At 40.0% G+C, this 19,415-nt stretch overlaps 3 protein-coding genes across 3 annotated transcripts; all 3 read left to right on the top strand.

Moving 5' to 3' along the window:
• The first annotated feature begins 4,243 nt into the window (after positions 1-4,243).
• LOC135363023 (keratin-associated protein 2-3) lies at positions 4,244-4,633 on the top strand. Its single transcript, XM_064583307.1, has one exon. The coding sequence runs from the start codon at positions 4,244-4,246 to the stop codon at positions 4,631-4,633; it is 390 nt and encodes a 129-aa protein (XP_064439377.1).
• Positions 4,634-8,895: 4,262 nt separating this feature from the next.
• Positions 8,896-9,285, top strand: LOC135363022 (keratin-associated protein 2-3). Its single transcript, XM_064583306.1, has one exon. The coding sequence runs from the start codon at positions 8,896-8,898 to the stop codon at positions 9,283-9,285; it is 390 nt and encodes a 129-aa protein (XP_064439376.1).
• A 6,547-nt stretch (positions 9,286-15,832) lies between these two features.
• Positions 15,833-16,222, top strand: LOC135363021 (keratin-associated protein 2-3). The gene has a single exon (XM_064583305.1). The coding sequence runs from the start codon at positions 15,833-15,835 to the stop codon at positions 16,220-16,222; it is 390 nt and encodes a 129-aa protein (XP_064439375.1).
• The last annotated feature ends 3,193 nt before the right edge of the window (positions 16,223-19,415 follow it).

Below are 19,415 nucleotides of genomic sequence, written 5' to 3'. Positions count from 1 at the left end.
ATTTCATTCACAATAGCTACAAATATTATAAACTGCTTCAAAATAAGTCTAACAAAACTGTGCAATGTTTATGAAGAAAAGTTCAAAATACTCTTTGGAAATCTGTATGTAAATGAACAGTTAATGTCAGGTTTATTACTGGGAAGATTTAATATCACAAATATGTTAATTCTTCCTAGTTGAATCAATAAATTTAATGCCATTCTGATAAAAATTCTAATGAGATTTTTTAATAGAGCATGATTAACTGTTTTTAAATGCATATAGAAAAGAAAAGGTCCAAGATTAGCCAAAGAAATGCTGAAAAGGTAAGTAGAAGGGATTTTTCCCTATCAGACATATATCTTCTCCCATCCCATAGGCTGCCTAATTTTAGTTTTGTCCACTGTTTTCTTGGCTGTGCAGACACTTTTTATTTTGATGTAGTCCCGATAGATTATTTTTGCTTTATTGCCCTTGCCTCAGGAGACATATCGAGAAAAAATTTGCTATGGCAAATGTCAGAGACATTACTGCCTGTGCTGTCTTCTAGGATTTTTATGGTTTTAGGTCTCACATCCATTTTGAATTTACTTTTGTGTATGGTGTAAGAAAGTGACCTAGTTTCATTCTTCTGCATGTTGCTGTCCAATTTTCCCAACACCATTTGTTGTAGAGACTGTCCTTCTCCCATTGGATATTCTTTCCTGCTCTGTTGAATATTAATTATTAATCAACCATATACTTGTGGGTTCATTTCTGGACTTTCTGGTCTGTTCCATTGACCTATGTGTCTATTTTGTGCCAGTACCACAATGTTTTGATTACTATAGCTTTGCACTATAATTTGAAGTCTGGAATTGTGATGTCTCCAGCTTTGCTTTTCTTTTTCAAGATTGCTTTGGCTATTTGGGGTCTTTTGTGGTTCCATACAAATTTTGGGATTGTTTGTTCTAGTTCTGTAAAAAATGTTGTTGGTATTTTGATAAGGATTGCTCTAAATGTGTAGATCAGGAAGTCCCTTTTTAAATCAATGACATTTCCTGGTTGACCACTGAGAAGGAGGAAGAGAAATAAAAGTTACCCAAATGTATTTACCCCAAAGATACAAAAGTAGGGATCCAAAAGGGTACGTGCACCCCGATGTTTATAGCAGCAATGTCCACAATAGCCAAACTGTGGAAAGAGCCAAGATGTCCATCGACAGATGAATGGATAAAGAAGATGTGGTATATATATACAATGGAATATTATGCAGCCATCAAAAGGAATGAGATCTTGCCATTTGCAACGATGTGGATGGAACTGGAGGGTATTATGCTGAGCGAAATAAGTCAAAGAGAGAAAGACATGTATCATATGACCTCACTGATATGAGGAATTCTTAATCTCAGGAAACAAACTGAGGGTTGCTGGAGTGGGGGTGGGGTGGGAGGGATGGGGTGACTGGGTGATAGACACTGGGGAGGGTATGTGCTCTGGTAAGCGCTGTGAATTGTGCAAGACTGTTGAATCTCAGATCTGTACCTCTGAAACAAATAATGCAATATATGTTAAGAAAAAAAAAAGAAGAGGAAGAAGAATGTAGCAGGAGGGGAAGAATGAAGGGAGGGGGAATCGGAGGGGTAGACGAACCATGAGAGACGATGGACTCTGAAAAACAAACTGAGGGTTCTAGAGGGGAGGAGGGTGGGAGGATGGGTTAGCCTGGTGATGGGTATTGAGGAGGGCACATTCTGCATGGAGCCCTGGGTGTTATGCACAAACAATGAATCATGGAACACTACATCTAAAACTAATGATGTAATGTATGGGGATTAACATAAGAATAAAAAAAATAAAATAAAAAAAAGTTACCCAAATGAATGGAAATGCAGTGAACATCTAATTTGACTTTCTAAAAGTCTTTGTCCAAGCTTCACAACAAAGATTCCTTAAAATAATTGACTCATTGCTCTGGTAGATTAGATTATTCTTCTTAATGTTAACTACATAATGTTACTCCCTTTAGGAGAAGTATCCTCTCCCAGTCTCCCACCCTGTGACTTGGACTTCACCATGTGACTTGCTTTAGCCAGTGGGATGTTAGAGGACATGATCCACCCAAAGACTTGAAATATGTCCGCATGACTGCATTGCTCCCGTGTGCTTATATCATCAGAACCAGTGTTGCCAACTGAAATACAGGACACTTCATTAAATTTTAATTTCAGATAAATAACAAATTTTTAATGTAAGTATGCCCCATGCATACTCAGACAAACTTATACTAAACATTTATTTGTTCATCTGAAATCAAATTTTAACTTGGCACCTGTATATTTATTTGCTAAATCTGGCAACTCTTAATTCAGAAGGAAGTCCCAAACCAACCCACTGCCAGAAGCCAAGACCAGCCTTAATCAGCCAAAACCCAACTGACCTGCAGACATGTGACCAAGAAATAAATACTTGTTATTCTATATGCTGAGAGTTTTTGGTTGCTTGTTATGCATTACAGCTGACTAAATCAACCATGGTGGCAACAAGAAACTAGCTTGCATGTAATTCTAGCCACATTATCTCAGAGAATTACTTAGTCTGCACCTGCACACTAAAAATCAACTGATACTGTAAAGGAGCCAAGAAAGAATCTTGGGGTGAAGAGATTTAGAGAATGAATTTAATATAATTCACATCTATGATATCTTCCACGATATCACTGAAGCAAAAATAAACTAATCCCCTTCTGAAAACAATAAAAAGCCACTCCCCTTAACCTCAAGGTAGTAATTTTAGGACATCTGATTGGTGGTTTGCAAGCTCCTGGTCCTTTCTTTCATTTAATGCTCACAGAAAGTAAGTGGGGTTGATGGAACAGGATTCTTTTTTATTTTTTCCCTCAAATCCAAAGGAAAAGTACATCACTACTTCATAAATAAGAAGTAAATTTATGGAACTCATCACAAAGGGTAAGGTATGGGGTGAAGTATAATTAAAAAACAGTAAAAGGAATTAGATAAGCGCATTATCTCATAGTGCCACAATGTGTTACCAGAGGGGATCAGACTACACTTTGAACATCTTGGAACAAGCAAACCCCACACACCCACCCACCAATAAGCCAAGATCTGTTGATTGCTTCTCAGAGAGAAACCTCTGCACTGGTGCACAGATCTGACCCAGCAAACAAGTCCTGGGGCCCTTTCAGATTATCTCTCACTGGGACAAGACACTTCCCTAACTCTTTTCCATTATCACTTTTAATGATGCTTACTTACTTTAGGACTTAATATAAAAATGGGGGGAATACTTGCAATGTTCTCTCTGTCTGAAGACTATGGTCTACCGAATAAACATAAACCTCATAGTAGAGGCTGCTTACTGAGGACTGAGGAGACCTAGACCCCATCGTGTGACTGTGGTGAACCCACATGACCTCTCTTGTAAGATGAGGGGATAGGCCTATATGTTCTCTACAGCCCCTTCCCAGAATCTACACATGCAATGATTAATCCTGAATAAATTACAAAGATAAAAACTGCAACAGATCCTTGATGAAAATTTTACAGTAAAGGTAGAAGTTGAGTTTGGTCAGGAAGAGGAGGGCATTCCAGGTAAATGGGGCAGAACAGCCCAGGACCTACTGGGGAAGAGTGACTAAACCAGGATGGCAGGGTCCAGGATACCATGTAGTCCCTCCTCATCTGAAAACCACAAACCTGCCTCTCGGTGAGTTATGGAAGGAGACATCTAGGAAGCAGATAGATGTCTACTGGCTGGCACAAGAGTGTTGCTATTAACCTGTTACTGTTAGAGGCACGGGTGTAAATAAGGGAAGTCACTGTTTGGGTGGTAATGATGTGAGTCTTTGAAGTCCAGCAATAAAATGCTGACTTCAAGTCCAAAGGGCAGAATGATTAGATGCTATTCTAGTTTAGAAAACATACTCTTTTCTCTTGTATGAGTTAGGAATATTTCAAAGGAAAATTCATCAGAATTGAATCTAATGTCTACATTTGGTAAGAATAAACAATATGGAAAACAAAGGAATGTTTGTGGTTGGGTGCATGGATGTGTATAAGGTGAAGATTCAAAAAACATCATTTACTCAATGCTAAATCCTCACTAATTGGCCAGAAGATTAAGAAATAATCATGTGTCCTGGTGGTCATCAGCAGCCGGCCAGGGTATATAAAGGCCCCAGAGCCCGACAAAGACATTCACACCCGACAACACCCAAATCCTCTCACCAGTCCAACCCAAACCAACCCCAGACATCACCATGTCCGACTCCTGCTGCGGCTCCACCTGCTCCTCCCCGGGCTGTGGGGGAGGCTACTGCCAGCCCTGCTGCTGCCGTGACCCCTGCTGCTGCCGCCCCGTGTCCTGCCAGACCACCGTGTGCCGCCCCGTGACCTGCACCTGCCGCTGCACGCGCCCCATCTGTGAGCCCTGCCACCGCCCTGTCTGCTGTGACCCCTGCTCCCTGCAGGAGGGCTGCTGCCGCCCCATCAGCTGCTGCCCCACGTCCTGCACGGCCGTGGTCTGCCGCCCCTGCTGCTGGACCTCCACCTGCTGCCAGCCCATCTCTGTGCAGGCGCCCTGCTGCCGCCCCCCCTGCTGCCAGCCTGCCCCCTGCCGCACCACCTGCAGGACCTCCCCCTGCTGCTGAACAGCCCATTGAGAAACATTCCAGGTGTTCAGAAACATCCAAAAACTCTTCCCACCCCAAGGGATCTGATGAGAGATATCTCCTTTGCAACCTACATGCTCTTCAACAACTAACTCAACAGTAGCTGTCTATTCATTTTCCCACATAATTACCTAGTTAATCCTGGCCCTCTTTGACAATCTTTAGAAACATCCCAACTTCCATCATTTGAATTCCTGGCTTGAAAAAATGAGTGAACAAAGATCAAAGTTCCTCTTCAATGGAGCTCTATCACACTGACTCATTATCACATCTCTACTATTACAAGACAGGATATTTTTCCAGGGTATCATTATATTTATGATGGTGTTTCACATGGTAAAATAATAAAAATTTTATTTCTGGGAAGCAAATGTGTTTCTATTGTTTATTAATCTTCAAAAACTTATTTTTAGCTTATGGTATGGTATACAGAATCAGAAAAAAAAACAAAGAAAGAAGGATTTTTCAAGGGCCATTTTTTTAAGTGTTAGGAACAATTCAGGTGCCAGGTCTGTAGTTTTAATAGCAGTTCAAATAATGTAGAACATCTCATGTGAGGCACCTTCAGAGTTCAAGCCACAGGTTTTGTGGTGATGCTGAAGAAATGGAGAGACTACAGCAGGTTTCTCTAATTGTGAACTTGACCCATGAATCATGCCCACACATGTGATAAGGGGGAGGAAGCCTAAGTTAGAGCTGCATTTATACCCTGATTTAGAAAACTGTGCAGTGATTAATATAATTGGTACCTGGGAATCCCACCACTGAAGGCCTAGGGTGGAAGAATCACTATCCCATCTTTCCCATGGCTCCCCTCCAGCACCACTATGGCCAATTCTGATTCTAATAGAGTGAGTGCTGCTGGGAAAAGAAGATATGCAGCTGGAACCATTCTGATTTAGTCCTCCAAAGGATTTTACCATTAAAACAATGTCAATGTAGTTGAAATAGTAAAACATTAATCCACGCTGGATATGCTTTTGTTGTTGTGAAACACTTTTAGGCTGGTCAGGAAACCAACCACTATTGTTTTCCTGAGAAATATGCATTGAGTTTCCAACATTTGATCTAAAAGAGTTTTTCTGAACGTGCTGCTTGTCTGTTTGGGCATATCTACTGGCCCAGAGAGAGGAGACAGGCCAGGTAAGATTTGTGAAGGGCTGGAACTTGACAGACTTTATTCATTGCTGGATTCCCACTGATCTGCACCATATTTGGCACATAGGATATAATAATTTGTTGAATGAGGGAATGGATAAGTTCTATAGGGTTGGAAGAGAGAAAAGCATCTCCATCCCTCACGGATTCTCTCCTCATGCTGGACATGTGCATTCCTACAATAAAATAAATAAGCCACCTCATGAAGGAAAGTATTTTTCTTGAAATACGGTAAAAACTTCTCAACAAGAAGTCCATTACAGTCAAAACATTTACATGCACAATGGAGTTTTCTCTTTAGTAAGGGTTTAATGGTTTACTGGTAGATAGGCTCACAAGTCCAGTTACTTTTACATGTTCTTGAACACCATTTAAAAAATTCTCTAACTACACGATTTTCCCCTCTCAGAGTTTTCCTTGTTAGCCTTCTAGAGAATTCCTTGTCTTACAGTATTTTCTCAGACGCAGAATTCTTTGTGTACTCCCAAGCTTATCATTATTATTGGATTGTGTCTGTTTCCACAGTAACTCCATGCCATGGCCAACCACAATGGTTGGTGTGGATCTGGATAAGCCTGCAAGAGACTATGCAAGCAGAATGATCAAAAAGGAGGCTTGCACCACAGCCTTCAACCACAGATCTAAAACAGACTTAGTTGTAAAGCAAAAAGTCAAAACCAAGCAAATCCAAAGGCAGAGTCTACAAAATGGCTGAGTGAAATGATTTTCCTACAGTCCCAAACAACTGAGAATCACAATTGGCTCTGTAAGCAGGAATATGCTCAAGCGTAGTGCATGGGGAGACATTGGAACAAGACACAGGGTATGACAAGGCAAGCCTGGAGACCACCTTTGGCTGGAATCACACTACCTGGGGGCTCTGTTATGCTGGCAGACTGCAACCTTCATCTAGATGGTGGTATAGGGGCTAAGGGCAGGCTGCTCCAAAATGGGCCACTTGGGCATGAACATTTTTCTGAGTTAAAAGCAATCAAAACCCAGCAGATTCGGGAACTGCTCTTTACCTACCCCTCAACTACCTGCATCTACCAGGAAAAAACCTATTAACAAGATTCCTCTTTATCTAAGACACTTCCCTGCATAATAGAGCAACCTTTGTTTTCCAAACATCTCCTCTCACCTTCCTGCTAATGGTCTTTCTCCCCTTCAAATCCTCAGGCCCCTATCCTTCGCCTTAGCTCCTATAAGTATCATGTTGCCTCACTGTCTTTGGAAGTTCCATGGCCCTGTGGATTCCCCATAAATATGCTATTAAATTTTATTTTCTCCAGTTAATCTGTCTCATGTCATTTTGTTTCTTAGTCCAGCTAGAAGGACTTGAAAGGGTAAATTCTTCCTTCTCGAAAGTGGCTTTGTTCATAGTGCCCCATAACCACTTAGTTATGTCCAACTTTGATGCTATCTCCTTAGAGTATGTTTTGGAATTTTTAGAAAGCTATGTGGGAGGTAATTCTTTGAATTCCTGAGGATATTGGAAAGACAGAGTCCTTTCAAATAACTCCAAAAATTAGCCATTTCATAAATATCAACTATTTTAAAAATAAATTCACTGTTAAAATTCCTACATAAAACAGACTTTCCTTAATGACAGGGAATATGGTAACCACATTTCATTCTTCAGCTCCTTGGGCTTACAAATAAAGTTCCCACAGATGCTTTTGCAGTAAGTCCTGGATCCAACCTAGTAGGTGTATGACCTTAGGCAAGTCACTTCTCTGGTTCCTTATGTGTAAAATGAGGAATACAATACCTCCTCATAGGATTTTATGAGAATAAATTAATACATTTATTTCTTTTAGCACAATATTTAGAATATAGTTGTTAGAATTAAATGATATTAGCTATCATGAAGATTAAAAAATGAAATTCGCCATGGTTTGGAAAGCTACAACTATGGAAAATAATTAGCACATACCTAAGACCAAAAAAAAAAAAAAAAGCCAAACTCACAGTAACAGAGAGTAGAAGAGGGGTTACCAGAGGCTGAGTTTATATTCTACATTCTGTACAGAAGGAACCAGATCAGTGACTTGCCTAAAGTCATACACCCATGACACCCAAGTGTTGGAGCCAATACTTGTGGGATGGGTGCGGGGAGGGGAGGAGATAATCAAGAAAAAAAAAAGTGCAGTAGTGGTCACCAGGGGCTGGGGAGAGGGGTTCAATGGGGAGTTAGTAGTTTAATGGGCATAGAATTTCAGTTTTGCAAGATGAAAAGAGTTCTACGGGTGCCTGTGTGGCTCAGTCAGTTGAGCATCTAATTCTTGATTTCAGCTCAGGTCACGATCTCAGGGTCAGGAGATCAAGCCCCACATCAGGCTCTGCGCGTTCAGCACGAAGTTGGCTTGGGATTCTCGCTTTCCCTCTGCCCGCCCACCCATCCCCTCTCTCTAAATAAATAAAATCTTTTTTTAAAAAAAGAGTTCTAGAGATGGATGATGTTGATGGTTCACAACAATATGAATGTACATCATACCACTAAATTGTACACTTAAAAATGGTTAAGGTAGTTTACCAAAATAAAAAAATTGGGGGAAAGAAACTCCACTGATGATAAAATGGTAAGATGCATACCTGTAGCTCCAAAAAATACACAGTAAAACTTCTTTTACTGACAGACCATGACTTTTAAGAGAGTCCCTTATTATTTTCCTGAACTTGTTTTGTCCAGGAAGCATGACAGCTACACTGAGCTAGCAAAACATCAACTGGCAAAAACATCACTGAATTATAAAGATAATTGGAAACTTTGAAGTTGGGGTCATTAAGTTCATATCTGAACCATAAATAGCAAAATATAATGGGTCTTCATTAAATAAGGAAAGCAAATGGTCTTTCATGAGTACCTGAGCATCTAAAAAAACAACATGTCTAGGGAACTTGCTAACGTATCAGTGCCATTTCAGAAAGAATAAACACGAACAAGGAAATGACTTGTGTCCTGGGGGTCAGCAGCAGCCGGCCAGGGTATATAAAGGCCCCAGAGCCCGACAAAGACATTCACACCCGACAACACCCAAATCCTCTCACCAGTCCAACCCAAACCAACCCCAGACATCACCATGTCCGACTCCTGCTGCGGCTCCACCTGCTCCTCCCCGGGCTGTGGGGGAGGCTACTGCCAGCCCTGCTGCTGCCGTGACCCCTGCTGCTGCCGCCCCGTGTCCTGCCAGACCACCGTGTGCCGCCCCGTGACCTGCACCTGCCGCTGCACGCGCCCCATCTGTGAGCCCTGCCACCGCCCTGTCTGCTGTGACCCCTGCTCCCTGCAGGAGGGCTGCTGCCGCCCCATCAGCTGCTGCCCCACGTCCTGCACGGCCGTGGTCTGCCGCCCCTGCTGCTGGACCTCCACCTGCTGCCAGCCCATCTCTGTGCAGGCGCCCTGCTGCCGCCCCCCCTGCTGCCAGCCTGCCCCCTGCCGCACCACCTGCAGGACCTCCCCCTGCTGCTGAGAAGTACATCATCACTGATGGTCCCCAGCAGATGGTGGCGTCCATCCATCCTGCTCTTCATGACAGAACAGCATGCCTTTTCTGAGAAGCCCGTTTCACATCTCTTCAGTCTAGCTCGGAATAGGCACTGGAGCCCCCTTTTCAGACTGACTACTGATGAAGAGTACCCTGTCCTCTCAGGACCCCTGTCTAACTCCTCAATCATGTCTTCTGTTTTCTAATAAACTTAGTATTTCCAGCATAGAAATCATGGTCTTTGTGATACTTTCTTTCAGCAGGTTCTGTCTCTCTGTTTTGTCAGGAGACATTCAAAGCAAGATGCAGAATAATCCTCTCCAATTGTTCTCTAAAATACCCTAAGTCTGGGTAGTTTCCTTATTATCCTTGTAAGGGGAATTTATAAGGCACAGTAACCAAGTGAGAAAGGTGGGCATGGCGCTAAATCTTCATCACACATACAGAGTCAGATGTGCTAACAATCCAGACGTGTCAAAAATCTGAGAAATGTCCTTTAAGAACACCTGGTAAGGAGGCTGCATCTAGGCTGATACTTACATCCCTGGGATGAGGGTTCATTCACTGACCTGACACCTGTTAGCACAGCTTAGAAAACCTGGTATGTTAGAGATGGAAAGAACCTTAGGCAACATCCGGCCAAACACGTTTGTGAGGCTGAAGAGCAATGAGTAATGAAAGATTAAGTAAGTTTCTTACTAATATAATTATAATCACTGATGTTCAGAGAAGACCCAGGAGAGGGGCGCCTGGGTGACTCAGTCAGTTAAGCGGCTGCCTTTGGCTCAGGTCATGATCCTGGGGTCCTGGGATCAAGCCCCACATCGGGCTCCCTGCTCAGCAGAGAGCCTGCTTCTCCCTCTCCCTCTGCCTGCCACTCTGCCTACTTGTGCTCTCTATCTCTCTGTCAAATAAGTAAATAAGTAAATAAATAAATAAATCTTAAAAAAAAAAAAAAAAAAAAGACAAGACCCAGGAGACCGTAAGCCCCCCGACAGTAAAGCCCTTAAGTCAAACACTTCCTCTCAGTATGGTAGGAGACATGTTCTTCTGCCCAGAGGAACTCTTTGGTCTTTTGTGGCCAAGGATAACTGTGGCTTCGGCTAATTCCTTTCTATGTGTTACAGATCTGGTAGTTATTTTGAATGTTAGTCACAGCGTCAACTCTTGCGGGTACTGAATTGACACTGGCTCTCAAGGGCTGCCCATCTTTTTGCTCAGGAATTGGGCAATAATGGCATTTTCTAAGCAAATTAATCACTGTCAATCTACACATTGTTTGTTGAACATCTACTATGAGTAAGACACTGAGTTGACCACCCTGAGGAAATATGAACAAATAAAGAGGGCTCTTGCTTCAAAGAGGTTATAATGTATTTAGGGAGATGAGGTATAAATAAGAAAAAAAGTCAAATAGTACATAATGTAAGCAATATAAATATAAAAGAAATGCCACAAGTAGTTAAAAATAGTTGAAGATTGTAAATCTACTAGGAAACATGATGCAACTGTCTTGTCATATATTTAAGTTACAAATAAATAAGCTGTAAAATATTCACTATTTTGTGAGGAAAAATGTACTGTGCGTTTATGTGTGTTTATGTGTGTTTATGCCTAAAAATTATCTAAAACATTATGCAACAAAATCTAAGAGTAATTGGGGGTAATATTCAGTTTCTTCTTTATATTTTTCTTAATTACATAATTTAAAAATGAACATATATTTTCTTTTTAATGGAATGTACTGTCTAAAACCTGTATCTATTTTGGGAAAAATATTTAAACCTTTCTCATGATTATGCTCTGCTCTTAAAAACCTACCTATCAGAGTCTAAATGGATTTAAAGCAGATAATTAGCAGCTATTTGTACTCGTAAGAAGTATTTTATTATATATAGAGGAGAATACCACTATGCTATATATGGTGGACTTTCTGATATCTTTAAACTCTGATTAAATTATTAAACACTGATTTGTATTTTAACTCTTCAGGATCATCTCAACTGCATAAAATAAGGTGGCAATTTGATATGTCCCAATTAAGAATTTTTAAAAATTGTTAGCAGTTTCAAATAACAGGTATAATTATTTGTGCCCATTTGAATAGACAATTGAGAATTAAGAACACAAGACAATATTTTCCATGTTAAAATTTGTTCATGATGTTATTGTTGAATGTTAGCATTAAATAAAGACCTAGCATTAGTAATACAAAATATGTTGCCCCTCACCACCAGGAGTCTGTCTAAATCAGTTTTAAGGCTTTTTTTAACAGACGTTTTTTTAAGATCTCACTTTGTGTTGCACGGACTGTGGGGTTCTCAGTATGGTTCAGGTCACCATCCACAATTCTGACACATATTCTTCTTGTAGGTTCTACAACAATAACCTAACTCCCCTTTCCAAAAAATTGGTGTTAAAAAGATGGAGCTCTATATCTTCCTTCCAGGCATTTTTATTTTATTTCATGCTATTAATGAAACTCTCCAATGGATAATCTTATTTACTATATATTCTGTGGTAACTTAGCAAAGAGCTGGCCATTTGTCATATCAAATATGTTCATCTTTATTCTAAATTCAAAACTTAAGAGTTTATAAGGCACCCACAGAAAATGACTTTTAAAAATATATTTATTTTGTCATTATGTCTCAATAAAGCTGACAAAAAATGAAATCCCACATGAAAAATATATATATATATATATATTTAATAAACACAAAACAGTTGCTAAGTGCCAGGCACTGTTCTTAGTGCTTGACAAATAATAGCTTATTTAATGTCACAACAACCTGGGTGTGTCCTATCTTCAGCCCTCATGGCCCAAGCACACATAGCCAGTAAGTGGCCAAGTTTTCAGTGAAGGTTATCTAGTTTTAGGATAAGTGGCATTAAAAAGTGCCATGTGGCTTGCCACCAATGTCAAATCACAGAGTTCTGTGGCATAAATTACTGAAATATGACCCATATTTTCTCTGCCTGGAGATGAAGTTGCTTTTTTTTTTTTTAATTTTATTTATTTGTCAGAGGGAGAGAGAGCACAAGCACGGGGAGCAGTAGGCAGAGGGAGAAGCAGGCCCCCTGCTGAGCAAGGAGCCCAATGCGGGACTCAATCCCAGGACCCTGGGATCATGACCTGAGCCGAAAGCAGATGCTTAACTGACTGAGCCACCCAGGCGTCCCTGGAGATGAAGTTTAAATATGGGTTAGGGATGAGCATCTTAGACTGAGTAATACTAGAACTGCTTACTGAGAGACTCATGGACCCTCTTTCTGGATCTTTACAAGGGGGAAAAAAATCTCTTTGGAATGATTTTGGATCAAAAGTGTTTAGAGTAATTTGTCTTGTTAACTTAAGGTTTTATGTATCTTCCAAAGAGGACTCCTTTGCATAAAATGTGATCATCATGAAAACCCCCAACAACATGAAAAATTATGAGACAATGTGCCTTGAAAAGAGCTAAGCACAAGCAACAAAAGCAAAAATCAGTAAGTGGGACTACATTAAACTAAAAAGCTTCTGCACAGCAAAAGAAACAATGCACAAAATGAAAAGGTAACCTACCAAATGGGAGAAAACTTTTGCAAACCAAATATATATCTGATAAGGGGTTAATATCTGGAATATATAATGAACTCCTGGCAACTCAATAGCAAAAACAAACAAAAAGCAAAGCAAACAAAAAAATTGAAAAATGGGCAGAATATTACTCAGCCATGAGAAAGGATGAATACCCACCATTTGCATTGACATGGATGGAACTGGAGGGGATTATGCTAAGTGAAATAAGTCAAGCAGAGAAAGACAATTATCATATGGTTTCACTCATATGTGGAACATAAGGAATAGCATGGAGGACCATAGGGGAAGGAAGGGAAAAATGAAGAGGGGAGAAATCAGAGGGGGAGACGAACCATGAGAGACTCTGGACTCCAGGGAAAAAAACTGAGGATTTCAGAGGGGAGGTGGGTGGGGGGATCGGTTAGCCCAGTGATGGGTATTAAGGAAGGCACATGTTGTGATGAGCACTGGGTGTTATAAACAACTAATGAATCATTGAACACTACATCAAACTGTTGGCTAACTGAACATAATAAAAAAAACAAAAGGAAAAGAAAAAGGGCCAGAGGACCTGAATAGACGTTTTCCCAAAGAAGACATACAGAGACCAACACGGTGTCCAATATCAGTAATTATCAGGGAAATGCAAATCAAAACCACAATGAGATATCACCTCACACCTGTTAGAATGACTAGTATAACAAGATAAGATATAATAAATGCTAGTGAGGATGTGGAGAAAAGAGAACCTTCCTTGGTGCACTGTTGGTGAGAATATAGGCTGGTACAACTACTGTGGAAAATGGTATGGAGACTCCTCAAAAAATTAAAAATAGAACTACCATATGACCCAGGCAATCCCACTTCTGGGTATATATCTGAAGGAGAGAAAAATCACAATCTCAAAGAGGTATCTGTACTCCCACGTTCATTACAGCATTATTCACAAGAGCCAAGGCACTGAAGCAATCTAAACGTCCAATGATAGATGAATGCATAAAGAAAATGAGATATATGTATACACACACACACACATGGCATATATATATGAATAACATATATATATGATGTGTGTGTATATTCCAAGAGAAGTCTTGGAATAACTGTGTTTTGTAAATACATAATGAAGTATTACTGAGCCATAAAAAAGAATGAAACCTCACCATTTGTAACAACATGGATGGACCTTGAGGGCACTATGCTAAGTGCAGTAAGTTAGAGAAAGGCAAATAATGTATGATCTCACATGTGGAATCAAAAACACTGAATTCAAAGAAACAGAGAGCAGAAAGGTGGTTGTCAGGGGGTGAGGGTAGGAGAAATAGGGAGATTTTGGTCAAATGATACAAACTTTCAGTTACACGGTCAATACCAGGGATCTAATGTACAGCATGGTGACCACAGTTAACAATACCATATTGTACATTGAAAGTTGTTATGAGAGTAAAGTTTTAATCTCCTCACCATAAAAATAATAACAACAAAATCATAATTATGTAGGGTAGGGTGAAGGATGTGTTGACTAACTTTATAATGGTAAGCACTTTGCAATATACACATGCATCAAATCATCACAATGTACACTTTAAGCTTACACAATTTTATATATCACTTTTGTCTCAATAAAGCTGGGAAAAAGAAAAAGAACAAAAAAGAGCAGAATACACGAGTTTTTAATCTTGGCTCTGGTTACTGCTTTGAAAAAAATCATGTGTGCCCATGGACAAGAGAAAGAACATGAAATGTGAGAGAGTCAAAGGTCTTCATTGATGAGACCACGCTTCATTCCTCCCTCTTCTGTTTCCCCAATTATGACTATATGTTCAGTCAGTTTACATTCCTTTTAAGTTTTGAAATTATGTTTAAAATTCCATGGGGATTTGGGGAGCTTTAGCTCCTGGGGCTTGAGGCACATTCTTTTGAATGATGGGAATGATCCTAAAGTGACCCCCACAAATCCTATCTGGTAAATAATAAGAAGGGAAAAGCTGAAAAGTAATGAGACTTCTTCCCCCATGCAAATCTCCAAGAGCCTCTGACAACCCTTCCCAAGAAGCAGTGTCATCACAGAATAGCTGTGCAGCCTCCTACATACCTCCTCTGATCAATGTATTGTCTATGTCTGCAGTGCTGGTTGAAAAACCTCCATCTTGCCACTTAGTCATAGTGCCCATGTCAAGTATATTAAGAAAAAATTTCCCGTTACACAATTCTTTATCATACACACAAGAAAGGCAAATATAAAAAATGTCATGTCTCAGAGATAAATATCAACATTCTGTGGCCAGAAGGACCACAGTTGCTCAAACTTGAAGTAGAGAAAAGAAAGGAGAAAAAATGAAACGTGGCTGTGGATATTTTATTCCAATACTTACCTGGTTTACCAAAATAACCTTTCGCTTTCCTATACAAGTTATCGGAGCTGCAGTCTTATTCAAGGTACATGCATTCTATTGTATCAAGTGATATGTCAATAAAGTTCCAAGAAGTCCACACCCAAGGATATGTCTAATACCTGTTTGATTCAGGGCATCTCCTGGGGGTCAAGTACAGGATCCAGTCACTGATCTAGAAACCCCTATATGTTTAATTTCTTTTAAAACTTGCAGTTCCTTTAGGACCATTTTCCCCAAGATTCATCGGTGCTATCTACCCAAAATAAACATCAAGAGCTGCTATCATCTCAAATGACTGTGAGTGCTTAGATTTTGATGATGAACAGCATGAATAAATCCATATTTAGGAATGCAACAAGAGTTCTTTAATGAGATCATGAGTATGTCACAAGCAATGCAATCATTAGTCAGAACAAAATTCTACTTAATTGGCCAAAAGATAAATGGTGTGGGCGGGTGGTCATCAGCAGCCGGCCAGGGTATATAAAGGCCCCAGAGCCCGACAAAGACATTCACACCCGACAACACCCAAATCCTCTCACCAGTCCAACCCAAACCAACCCCAGACATCACCATGTCCGACTCCTGCTGCGGCTCCACCTGCTCCTCCCCGGGCTGTGGGGGAGGCTACTGCCAGCCCTGCTGCTGCCGTGACCCCTGCTGCTGCCGCCCCGTGTCCTGCCAGACCACCGTGTGCCGCCCCGTGACCTGCACCTGCCGCTGCACGCGCCCCATCTGTGAGCCCTGCCACCGCCCTGTCTGCTGTGACCCCTGCTCCCTGCAGGAGGGCTGCTGCCGCCCCATCAGCTGCTGCCCCACGTCCTGCACGGCCGTGGTCTGCCGCCCCTGCTGCTGGACCTCCACCTGCTGCCAGCCCATCTCTGTGCAGGCGCCCTGCTGCCGCCCCCCCTGCTGCCAGCCTGCCCCCTGCCGCACCACCTGCCGGACCTCCCCCTGCTGCTGAGAAGTACACTGACTATCTAGAACAAGCAATCAACATTCTGAAAAAGTCATACTCCCACCTCTACCTAACAAACCTCCTGCCCTGAACCATCAAGACCCAAGTCAACCAGAGGATGAATGGAAATCCAGGCTAATCAATTAAGACTTGGGCTATTCTCAAGTCTTTGTAACAGTATCAACTCCCTTCTTCCCACTGTAGATCTTAGGTCTTGTGGCATGCTTGTTTTCTAATAAACTTCTCTTCTTTGGCCTAGCAAATACACGTTTGGTTTTACTTATTCATTCTAATTTTTTTCATTAAATTTAAATAAAATGTATTGATTGCCTACCATCTGCAAATCACAGGCTAGATGGTTTACAATAGAAATTAAAATGGAGTTAAAAATGTTCCCCTAAGAAACTTCTAGGGAGATAAATGAAAGTCATAATAACACAACTAAAAATTAGAAAATGAAAAAAAGTACAACACATTTTGGTGTCAACAGAGAAATCACTATTGAATGGGAAGAAAGACTGAAAAGGGAGCTAGCATTTTATATGGGTTAAGATTTCAGCATGCAGATCTAAGGGAAGATGGCATTCTCAACACTGGTAATAGTATGCACAAAGGTATAGAGAGAGGGATTGTTCAGAGGATAGTTTGGCTGGGAACACTGGACATATGTAGAATAATAATGGAAGATAAATTTGAAAAATGTGTGTGAATACTAACCAAAGGAGTATGCCCTTAATGCAATAAATACTAAGGAGCTGTTGGAAGCCTTGGGGCAAGTGAATAGAGGACAGGCATTGGGCATCAAGATGATTCTTATGGTAGCTGCTTATCAAAAAAGAAGGCCAAAGGCTAGACATAAAATGGCTATACAGAAACAAATCAAGAGGCCATAGTACTCGTCCAAGTGATACACAATAAGAACTGACCTAAGACAATAGCCATGGAATAAAGAAGACACAAAGAGTATGGCAGACATAGAAACCCAGAAGGTATGTTACCTAATATGAATGTGGGAAATAAGAAACAAGAATTAAATGTGTTATTGCAGCTCTAGAGAAAACTCTTCTGGTCAGAAGACACTTAAAAGAATCTAAACATATTCATGCTTATTTACTGTGTGTTTAAAGTTACTACTCCATAGCATTTCTGTTCACTAATATTTCTATTCTTGAGCTATTATAAAGTATTTTTTTAATAGGAAGCAAAGCGTTTTAATAATTAATTGATCCTGGAAAACAGCATGGATAAAATAAAATGAATTGATGTAGGAGGGAGAGACAGAAGTTTTATACCCAGCTCTTCTGGCTGTGTGCTGTGTGAATAAAGCAAGTCACTAACCTCTCCAAAATGCAGCCCGTCCTGGACTCAGCAGTATTCTAACATCAACTGATGTCAAGAGGAAATTAAAAGCAGTCTGTACCACAACATCAGTGTTCCAACTTAAAACGATGAGGATGGATGGTAGTATATTTGACTCTTTTCCTTGATTCATCCCTCCTATCAGTACTACAATGATTTGTATACTAGAGCAAGATATGAGACAGACTGAATCTTGCTTTCTGCCCAGCCCTTTAGTGCTCTGTGCATAATATATGATTTAGTAAACATTTACTACTTATAAAAACAATGATGTCAGTTTCTTTTTTTTTTTTAATGATGTCAGTTTCTGTAACTATACAATCAAATGTTTGGACAAGGTGATTAATTTTTTGATCTCTGATATTTGATGATTCCTTCAACCACTTTTCAACTTCATACCTATAGTCATGGTTATCATATGACGTGAACATCTTTCTTGACAGTAGCATGAATCACATTCTAATGTAATTCTATTGCTGCACAAACCAAAACTTCATAAAAAGCTAACCATGTGCTTCTATTCAAGATTGGAAGGAAAGAATAAACCAAACACAAGTAGCAATAATATGCTCTTTTGGTTACCACTTTTTTTTTTTTCATTTCCCCCCATGTAACCCTACGCATTCTTCTTTTGACAACACATTCTTTCTTTTGACAACCACCAAAATTGTTTCAATTTTACTGAAATTTATATACAGCTTTCTGGCTGTGTACTCTGTAAATGGAGCAAATCACTTACCTCTCCAAATTATAGCCATTCCTAGATTCAACAGGATTCTAACATCGACTGATGCTGAGGGGAAATCAAAAGTGGTCCGTACCACACCAATCCCTTTACACTTATACCTTAAGTATAAGGTATATTTAATCTCTTTGCTCTTATACCTATTGAATGATATTTGATCACTCATTTCCTACACTGCCTTATATACATTGTAATCTGAAAAAGTATCTCCTAACTCCTGCTTTTTCTTTTATTGATTCCCCTTCATAAATTCAATTGTCATGCTCTTTGGTCTAGTATCATTTCACAGGACACATGGTGTAGTTACATAAAATGATAAACTGAAAATAAATCCCACCTTTAAGAAATACTGTCCAGATAACTCACATAGTAGTGATTTTTATCTTTCATAGAAAAATATAAATTACACTTAAAATTTTATGTGATATTTTCCTAATTACTGGCTACAAATTTTAGTCCTTTTAAATTCATGCTAATAAAATATCCACAGTAAATTGGGATGGAATAGTTTTTGTTCAACAGGTCTTCCTGAGTGATATTTTCTCAAGTCAATGTGTGAAGTTCAGGAGAGATCATGGAAATTGGAGAGATCCAATTTCTGGAAAAATCTATGAATTTCTATGAATGTGAAGTTTATCAGAGTTTCTATCTGGCTGATTGTAATAAAAAAAATATAAACACAGTCTTACATAAAAGACAGTCAATTGTTAATAATTTTTTTCTGGAGACTTGAGTTTGGTGAATATGACCCTAAAATCACATCATCTTATGAGTGAGAGTCACTTTGTCAGGTGATGTGATCGTAAATGCAGAATGGAAGCTGAGACTTGAGGAGAAATTACAGCATTATTTGGAAATGAAATAACTATTTCTACCAAGGACAAAAACATTTAGTGAGTATTAGCTGAGCAATAAGGAAAAACCAATCTGGGGATGCATTTAAAATAACTCGATATTTGAACAATCAAAGGACTCTGGAAAAGCTTGTTTAAAGAGTAACAAGATAAAAATGCTGCCCATCACAAACACAGGAACCAGCCAAGACCTATAAAAGGCCCAAGTGGAACAAGCAGCTCTAACTCAGAAAGTCCACCA

The sequence above is a fragment of the Mirounga angustirostris genome, unplaced genomic scaffold, assembly GCF_029215605.1.
Source record: "Mirounga angustirostris isolate CCGP_5_RB_7025 unplaced genomic scaffold, mMirAng1.0.hap1 SCAF_17, whole genome shotgun sequence".
Taxonomy (NCBI): domain Eukaryota; kingdom Metazoa; phylum Chordata; class Mammalia; order Carnivora; family Phocidae; genus Mirounga; species Mirounga angustirostris.
Note: the sequence above shows the minus strand (reverse complement) of the source record. Positions and strands in the feature narration are given on the sequence as shown.